This window comes from Lytechinus pictus, chromosome 10 (genome assembly GCF_037042905.1).
Source record: "Lytechinus pictus isolate F3 Inbred chromosome 10, Lp3.0, whole genome shotgun sequence".
Classification (NCBI taxonomy): domain Eukaryota; kingdom Metazoa; phylum Echinodermata; class Echinoidea; order Temnopleuroida; family Toxopneustidae; genus Lytechinus; species Lytechinus pictus.
The window spans coordinates 4521754-4531874 of NC_087254.1; the positions used below are offsets into that span (position 1 = coordinate 4521754).

The following is a 10121-nucleotide window of genomic DNA, read 5'->3' on the forward strand; positions in this document are numbered from 1 at the left end:
CTTTTTACTATATAAGAAATCTTCTCATTTATGTTTAAATATTGGAATTTTTAAATAAAAAGAGAGAACATATTTGTTGATTTTAAATAAAAAGAGAGAACGTATTTGTAGATTTACACAATACAATGTTTCATTACTGTATCCTGAAATGATCAACAATAGCTTTTAAATAAAAGATCAATGAGTGAAGCTTATATGGGAAGCGTTTCATCAACATTTTTGTCTGACAAACTGTCAGACCTGACAACTTTTCTTGACTATGAATAGCTGAGAAGCATTGGTTACTGTCGGATAGAATGGGACTTGCGACAATAAAAAGGGAGAAATTACCACATCAGATTGGGATGCAAAATGAACACCTTTATTCAACAAGGCCTAGGCTGAACATGCCGGCTAATATTTACACAATCATACGGTTGCTTCAAAGTAACCAAACACAAATATTGGCGTGATACATTCTTCTTTCTTCCTTCTTCATCTTTGGAATGTAAACTATAAAAACAATGTGCACCACTAAACAATGTAAGCACAACATTCTGAGATGATCAAACCTGTAGATCAATAATCAATTCCTGAACAAAATCATGTAAATCACTTCAAAAGAAATCCGATATAAAACTATAAACAATTAAGGACGTATTGCATGTATAGCCTTAAACATGACAAACAGCAGAACTACATAACCTAACCATGTTAAAATCAAGAAGGCATACATGCATTATTAATCAGATATACAACTTGAAGTGCCAGTTACACAATGAAACCATCATGTATATTTAAAGACATCAATATTAAACACACAATGCTCTTTTGCTCATCAACTTCTTATTGAATTATAAGCGAGTACATGTACGACAAAGGATTTATCAAAAGCTAGCTGACTAAAATATATTAACACTTCAATCAGTAAGGTATTGCAATATCAACCAACATTTACTCACAATGACATATGACAGTACCATGACATTTACACAAACCATTAAACTAATGAATATCAAACACAAGTTATTCTCTTCATTTGTGTAAAGAAATGATGATTTGTAAAAGTACCTCTAAATAACTAGCAAAGCATAATAAAAATAAGACATACATTGTAGCTAACTGCAACCTAAATTTAAACCCTTAATTTACCAGGTCATCTAAAACTGTCTCCTTTAACCTCTTCATCTACATTGAACAATCTCATGCACTTATCATAACCTAACCACTACATACACTATTCCCTTCCTAAGTTAAAAATAAACCAATCACCCTGTAATGTGTAATAACCTAAAAACAAGAAAATTCCTTGTAAACTGTAAGGATAAAAACCTGGAACTGTAATAACAACAATTAAGTTGTAAAAAAAATCTGCAAAACACGACAAAATTATGCACAAAAGGGCGACCGCATCACGAAATCACAAAGCGTGATCAAATACATGTATTTTCAAAACCATTAACTACTTTCCAAAAATCGCAGCATAGAGAAGGAATCTATACCGTCGGTATCAAACAAAAGCATAAAAATTCCCTTATTCAATAAGCATGCGGTGTAACAAGTAGTATCCTCCAAATGGAATTAGCACAATTAATATTCAGATAAAAAATGTAGCATAACTTCACTGTTCAGTGGGAAGTCCAAAAAAAAACCTGCATGTACAACATTGTACAAAATTGGCTATTGGTAAGAAATAATACAAATAGTTACAAAAAAACGACAACCAATTGAAGTAACTGTACAAAAATTAAATCATCCGCTTACAACTAAAGGCATACTGTAACATAAGTAACTGTTAGATAAGAACTGACCATATGGTCAAGGCATTGATAAAACATGATACATAAACAATAAAAACACTGTCATAAAGATATAAAGACAAAGAATACAAATCGACAAGAAATTAGTCATCAATATAGTCAGTTAACTGTGAATGTCCAAATGAAAGGTACAGCAGTCTAACGCTGGAAAAATAGTTCAACAGATATTGCGGCGTAGAATGCAATGTGACATAACTGGCTGCTGCTGCGAACTAGAAAACACTGATGCAGGGGACAGGCCAGGGGTAAGGTGGGGCCGAGGGTAGTGAGGTAACATCCGGTGCATAGTGACCCATGCCTGAACCTATGTCTGGACCTATGTCTGGGCCTATGTCTGGACCTATGCCTGGACCTATGGCTGAGCCTATGTCTGAACCTATGTCTGGACCTATGGCTGGGCCTATGTCTGGGCAACTGACGCTGCTCTGAATCACTGGAGGACTATAGAGAGCAGCGGACGTGTAGAACCAAGATCGCGAAAGTCCATAGGCGAGTTGTAGTGAGGCCATCAAAATTCCTGTAGTAGGGCCCATCTTGAGGGTGGTGTGATGACAATCTCGGGCAGGTCCACTGCTGCATGAAGTGGAGACATCGCGAACACGCTGAACGTCAGGGGGTCGACCCATGGGAGCCGAGATGTCGGTACCCATAAGAACTGTACCCAGGCTAGGGATCACATCAGAGGCGTCATCCCTCGCAGGCTGGTAGGTGGAGACATCATGGTGCCGGTCTAGGGGACAATGGAATTCCTCATCCTGGACAGTGGTTGCTATGACATCAATCACAAAGGAGTTGGAGTGAGCAACATCATGCTGGCAAAGATGGACATCTGGGGGGCGTCCTTGGGAGACCAGGGCATCCTCAAGCTGAAGAGAATGTGGTGGATCCTGATGTAGATCAGGGATGGTACTTTGCTCAAAGCAGTCCATGGTGAACTTCCGATCAGCACCTGGATCAATGGCTCGAGTTGGGTTATCTGGAGATAACTGAATGCGAGACGATGGCTTGAGCATATACAGGCGCAGTTGATGTGTTGTCATGGCAACGGAGGTACTGCTAGCTTGGCTGATAGTAAGATCGGCTATTCTATCATTCGAACATGCGAACCGAACGGAGGTCACGGTATTGTTAGTTTGGCCGATAGCGAGATCGAGAACGGCTATTCTATCATTCGAACATGCGAACCGAACGGAGGTATGGTTAGTTTGGCCGATAGCGAGATCGAGAACGGCTAGCCTATCATTCGAATGTGTGAATCGAAAACGAGCGCTTGTATGTGAATGGTGGATGCACTGTTCGGGCGAGTGATGAGTGAACAGTGTATCAGAGCGTAAGAGCCTATCAGCCCCGTCGATGGAAGTAGAAGTTGGCACAATCTGGAAACCAGGAGTACTGCCAGGGATAACTGACAAGTCTTTGCACGTTTCATCTCTCTCTGATGAACCAACATAGCGAACACTGCTATCAACATCAACACAGAAATTCAACTGATCTTTACTCGCACCAAGTGTGCAAGTGCCTGATAACATATCAAGTGAAGGGGGATCACATCCCAGTCCAACAGTGAGTTCATGACCTTGGAAACAATCAGGCTCCGATGAACAATCATCATCGGGAGGAATACCCGGATTACACATCAAATCATTGTGAGACCCATGATCATTACGACGAGCAACATGCACTGCTGAGTTGTTGGCAGCGCAATCATCAAGACTATCATACTGTGTAACAAGGTTCAGAAAACCTAAATCCAAGAATGATATAGACCCATCCATCTCAACACCAAACCTCGAAGTATCGCTAGTGTGAATAGGCCTACTCCAATCAACTACATCTGTCACTCCAATGTTACACTCATAATGAAACACGTCATGACTACTTCTTCCATCTTCTAGCAAAGCAATGTCATCAACTTCACGATAGGAGATACCACCTTCGAAGCTCAATTCATTATCCTTGACATTGTCTTCATGTTTATTTTCATCACTTTCTTCATTACGTGTCAACTCATTATCATTGACTTCATGTTTATTTTCATCACATCTCAACTCATCATTGTCTTCATCTGTATCACTTCTTTCATCACATGTGAACACATTGACATTGTCTTCATGTTTATTTTCATCACCTCCTTGATCATCACATCTCAACTCATTATCATTCACATTGTCTTCATGTTTATTTTCATCACATCCTTCATTGAATCTCAACTCATTATCATTGTCTTCATGTTTATTTTTATCACATCTGAACACATTGACTTCATGTTTATTCTGATCACTTCTAATTCGATCATTACATCTGAACTCATTATCATTGACGTTGTCTTCGTGTTTATTTTCATCACTTCCTTCATCACATCTCAACTCACTGACATTATTTTTCTCACGTCCTGCATGTCTCAATTCATTGTCACTCAACTCATCTTCACAACAATCAAGACTTTGAGTTTGACTGACATGATATTGGTAATTGTCATTAGCTAGCATTTGTCTGTCGAAACCAAAATGTATGCAAACAAGATCCCATATGTCTGCAAGTGAAGTGGACTTATTTACAATAGAACCTCTGGCGATAATCGGGCAAGAAGCTGAAATTTGCCCCAGCATGAGTTCCAAAACCACAACTTTCTGAGCGGCTGTCTTACCGCCAGCAACGTCAAAGGAATCGTCAACAAAACCCCGTACGGTATTTGCCTTCGACTTCCTTTGCCATGAAATACTCTCCGATAGAAAAGGCAAAAAATCAGTATATGAACACAAATTCATCATTAAACTACGCTTCCACTCTAGGAAGGATTCGGGAGTCTCGTACCGACTCAAACTGCGCAACTGTGCGGGCGCTTCCGCTGACTGCGTCATCGTATCGTACTATACGTGAGGCTATCAAAGCGTTACCTGTGTGTCGCTAACGCTGATGGAGCGATGAATCAGCCAGTTCAAATTGCAAAAATCACTACAGCTATAGTCCTAAACTGTCGATGCGTGACCCAGTTTTGGCCTAAAAATTCCTATGTGGCAGGGAACGAACCTAGCGCTGACACCACGACAATAAAAAGGGAGAAATTACCACATCAGATTGGGATGCAAAATGAACACCTTTATTCAACAAGGCCTAGGCTGAACATGCCGGCTAATATTTACACAATCATACGGTTGCTTCAAAGTAACCAAACACAAATATTGGCGTTGTTAGATGGAACGTCTGACAAGTCCTTTCATGAAACGCTCCCAGCAAGGTCTATATACAACTACACCGAAATTATTGAGTAGCTCACCTTCAATATTTGACCATCACTATATTCTCGTAAAATGGCCTTTAGATATTCTACTAACGGTGGAACAGATATCCCAAACTTGTCTGGGAGAAAAGAGAAAGAAACAGACAAAGAATATGTGAACTTCTAGGATTTTAACACATTGTGTAGCATTGTGACCATGGTGATGATTATACAGAGTGGGTCAGAAAAATGTCCCTTTTTGAAGTTGTATTGTCTTCAGTATGAAATTTAGTCCTTGACTTATTGATATGTCCTGATAGAGTTATTCCCACTTCTCATTTTTGGTACCACTTTCATACGGATCTTTGCATCCATGGCTGACTATGAGACAATCTCCGGAAGGTCGTAAAATCTCAGATGCACCAAGTTACAGGGTGAATAATGAAACAAAGTGAGAAAACGGTAGCTTGCGCGCATGCAGAAAGACACCTAACCATCATTCCTCACACAGACACGCCCCACACCACACTCACCCCTACACACCCACACATCCACACATCATTTAAAGGGATTCTGTTTGTTGTTAATCCATCTCATTTCAAAACTCCTTGGCATGACATAAAGATTTCCCGTGATACACTGTTTCCAGTCAAAACTCCGAACAAAAACGGAAATATTACCTTACATCAATCGCTTAAAAAGACACCCTTTTTCCATACAAAATTTCCATTAATTTCATTTTTCCAAACCAGCAGTTCTTTGGCAAATGGAAAGAGGGAGATGTGTAATCATAAATCAAACCCATCCCATTCTTGCGTCTACGGTTATTGGCGAGTGCACACACACATGCACCTCCCGCATCCTCTCTCACCCACGCACATCCACCCCGATCCACCCCTCCCCTTGCCTTCACACACACACACACACACCCTCATACACACACCACCACACACGCGCGCGCGCAAGGGCAGTAAAGAAATTACTGTCGCATTAGGGGGTTGTCAGGTTGTCAGGGGTTTGAAACACAATGCACTTTGTTTCTATAAACAATTTACTTTTTATGATAAAATAAGTTTTATACTTACGGTCATTGTCTTCTCCCTCTCCCTGTGTCGCCTGTATGAAGGAAGATAAAAACAGGGGATAAAATAATAGAAAATCGATCCATCTGTTTCAATTGGCATATAATATGAAGAACAAAGGCGCTGCTGTATGTAAACGAATTTTCATCAAAATAGGAATTGTTATTGAAATAATGAATTCATACTAGCTATAGGGCCTTACTTTTCGTTTGCATTTAGTAATAAAATGTGTGTGTGTGTATTTGCGTCTGTTCGATGTTTGCATGGTAAGAGTAATTACGAAATGGAGTAATACATACTTCCTGCGAGTCTAGGTATTCTGATTTTTGGCAGACTGACAATGAGTTGACTCTTAATTAAATCACAATTGGTAACAACATACACTAGCATTTTCACTGATAAATCGAACTTTATTTCACATTTAAACAGGATGCAAGAGGAGAGCCTGGCAGTCTCGCCTGCATTACGCCATTCAATATAGCAGCAGTGCTGACTTTGAAAACTACTTAAGAATAATCATTCACAAAAAACACTATAATGATATAATACTACGTTTATATCCTAAATGGCATTTGACATTGATCATGTGACCTAAGACTTGTCAGTGATACTTGATTACCCACATATGCCCACTATGTCCACATTTCATAAACTATATCCATAAAATTTGAAAGTCATGATGGTAATTCAACAAATATCCCTAGCTTGGCCAAAGTTCATTGACCTTAACCCTAAGAAGACGGGGGAGGGGGCTGATTCAGCCCCCCCTCAACATTTTTCGCGATAAATCCGCCGCTCGAAATTGTTTTGACCGCGTCGCTCGCTGACTTTTTACCTTCAAGTCTCACGCAACTTTTGAGACCAACATTGTGACCCCCGGGTATGCGGTTTCGAAATTATGCAACATTTTGTAAGTGCTTGCAGACCCAAAATTACTCAAAAAACGTGAATTTGTGTACAAATCCAATGCAAACAGTGTTTTTAGCCAATTTCAAAAAATGTATCATTATTTTTCCTTTTACTGCTTAAAATCAATTAATTTTATCTTTTTTATGGTCAAAATAAAGTCCTCAACAATTTCCATTGAAAAACCAATAAAAAAAAGTCGAAAAACAAAGAAATACAAAGAAATTTAGAAAACAATAACAAACATAAGAAAATAAATGTGATGTTGACATTTTTAAAAAATAAATTTGATCAGATGCCTATCTAGAGTATGTGAAACAAAAATTAGCATTTTAGGGGCATTATTTTATTAATTAGAGCAAACTTATGATTTTACGCATAAATTAGCATAATTAATGAGCAATGAGATTTTTCGCAGAATTTGATATGATAGTTTTGTAGATAATGCCATGGGTAACGCGCGTGCCAATTTTCGTCGCCATCGCGCGATCGACGGCCGAGATCATCAGTCTTCTTAGGCGTCGAAATAGCCCAGTCTATTTAGGGTTAAATGACCTCTGATTTTGGTCATGTGACTTGAAACTTAGTGATACTTGATTATTCTTTTGCCCAAGTAGTATGGACTAGATCCATCAACTTTTAAAGTTATGATGGTAATTCAACAAATATCCCTAATTTGGCCAAAGATCATTGACATTTGCCATGCGATCTGAAACTCAATAGGATATTCAGAAATACTTCATTACCCTCATTTTTAATTTTCATGAACTTGGTTCATGTACAATTATTATACAAACCTAAGAAAAATGCGTGCGTGACGTCATCGGTTTCCTCATTTGCATCCCGACCAGGATGTGCAAATAACGGTTTGTGAAATTAAGCTTAATTTCAAAATGTCAGAACTCTCTTGTTTTACACCCGTTTTTTAATGATATTCAAGAGTTATGCTTGTTTAGGTTTTCGCTTTTTGTTCAAATCAATTTATTGTTGTTGGGGTGGAGTCAACCTTTAAAAATCTATTCTTGGCGGTTATAGACCAGGCGTAGGTGAGAGAACAGTCGCAAATCTAGAGATTGGGGTCAAGGGGGAAATCCCCCTGCAAAAAATATTTAAAAGAGACAAAGGGAGGAGGTGTGGAAAGAGATCAAAGAAAACGATGAAAGGGAAAGAAGAAAAATAAGAAAGGTAAAGAGCCTTTACGAAAATGTCCCCCTCCCCCCTCCGCAACATGCCTAAGGGATCACGCGCGTAAAACATTTCAAATAGACTCGTGTCTTAATAGGGCACTGTTGAAAATTCATTTAAAAATAAAGCTTTAAGTAGAGGGTTGAATATTTACTCCCAGTGGATAGGATATAATATATCTGACCTTCCATATCCGACCAGAAAAGGGTACCTATACCAGCTCATTTTATAAAATGAATCGACATTTATGAAGACATCCCCTGACGGGATCAAATTCATCACCTGAAACAGTAAAGTTGCAGTAATTCTTCCGCCAGCCAGAGGTATCGTTCCAAATTCATCAATATTTCTTTCAAATTCGGGGAAAAGAAGTTCAATAGTTGCCCTTCCTATAATTCATGTTAGATGGCCAATCACATTCAAACACTTCGGTCAATCAGCAATATCAAATAAAAAAATAGAATGGGTTGGGTTGAATGAATATATTTTTGCCTTCATGTTGTATTTGGGCTCGTGGCACCCCGAGACAAACAAATAGCGAAAGGTAATTTAAAAAACAGAGGCCGCTGAACGGCTTTGAAAGTAGGGGGGGGGGGGGATGACCATGCCAAAAATCACAATCGCATGGTCATTTCTACGTTTGTGTACACAGTTTGGGGAAAAAAAGGTGAGGGGGGGCTACTGAAAAAAAATCGGCGAAACTTTATATCAGTCATTCGTACCACCAATTAACGCGACCAACACGCTTTCTACTTGTATTATTTGGTGCCGACTGTGAGTCTTATTTAAATAACATAATTGATTGTTCAAATAATCGTATTTGAAAGCTATTGGCTGATAGAATAGCCTGTATTGAAGTACGAACTAAGAAATCCGAGGGAGAAACGCCCCCTCCCCCTCCTCCTCCAGATCGCCACTCACGCATGTGACGTCACAATATCCATTTCGACAGCAATTTTGGACGGGAATTGCGCAACTTTCCGCACTGTCATACTGCGGAACTATGTCATTGCGAAATAGACAAATATACATATCAGGATTGCAACATTCTAATGCCTAGGCCATCATTCCGCAAAAAAATGTCTACAATTTGCACATCAATATCAAAGGTAGAAACGGGTGGGGGTGGGAGAGGGACACTGCCATTAAGCACGTAAAAGGGTTGTTTTCACAATCATGCGATGTAAAAGGGTAGCTCATCTCAATTTCAATTATCACAATTGTTTTCTCTTTTATTATTTTGTATTCATCGAAAAGATATGCTTAACTTCCAAATTATTTTTGATGGTATAATTGAATTGTTAGAGATGCAAGAAGAAAAATGATTAAAAAAAAGAGACCTTTCACCGGTGAGTTTTGAAAATATGAAATTGCTCAATTATTTCATCACTCGGGAATCTTACTTTGCTTCAGAAGTGATGTTTGTTGTTTACTGATCAATAATTAATATCGATAGATTCTTCACTAAAACCAATGAAATATTATGAACAACCCAAAAAACACAAAATGACAAAATTCCTCATTTGACTTAAATTGACAGTTTGAGAGAGAGGGGTCCTTGGAAACGCCGGAATGCTTTCTGAAACGATCTTTCATCTTCAAAATTAAGTCAGTTTAAAGCCTGATAATTACCTTTTTTGAACAATGACACGCCGACATGCCTCATCTGGATCAAAGCTATTGCTTTGATACAGTACATTATTATGGGAGAAAGAAATGGATGAAGAGAACAATGATAGACGTTGTTCTACCACGCCTTTGGTGTCCTTCTAAAAAATATTATGCTAGCATGGTGACAATCTTGTAACATTTGACAGTACCCCCCCAGCCCTATTGGTTGGATTTTGAAGTCATTTCCAAAGTTACTGTCTTGAGAACATTTTATTGTGATACGATAATAGGTTCAAAAATACGTCACGGATATGATTA

General features: G+C 38.7%; 1 protein-coding gene across 1 annotated transcript; it reads right to left on the bottom strand.

Moving 5' to 3' along the window:
* Positions 1-306: 306 nt before the first annotated feature.
* On the bottom strand, positions 307-4907 carry LOC135155833 (uncharacterized). Its single transcript, XM_064106111.1, has 2 exons — positions 2164-4907; positions 307-2103 (listed from the first exon to the last, which is right to left on the bottom strand). Exons 1-2 carry the CDS (start codon positions 4658-4660, stop codon positions 2012-2014), a joined length of 2589 nt encoding a protein of 862 aa, XP_063962181.1. The 5' UTR covers positions 4661-4907; the 3' UTR covers positions 307-2011.
* Positions 4908-10121: the final 5214 nt, after the last annotated feature.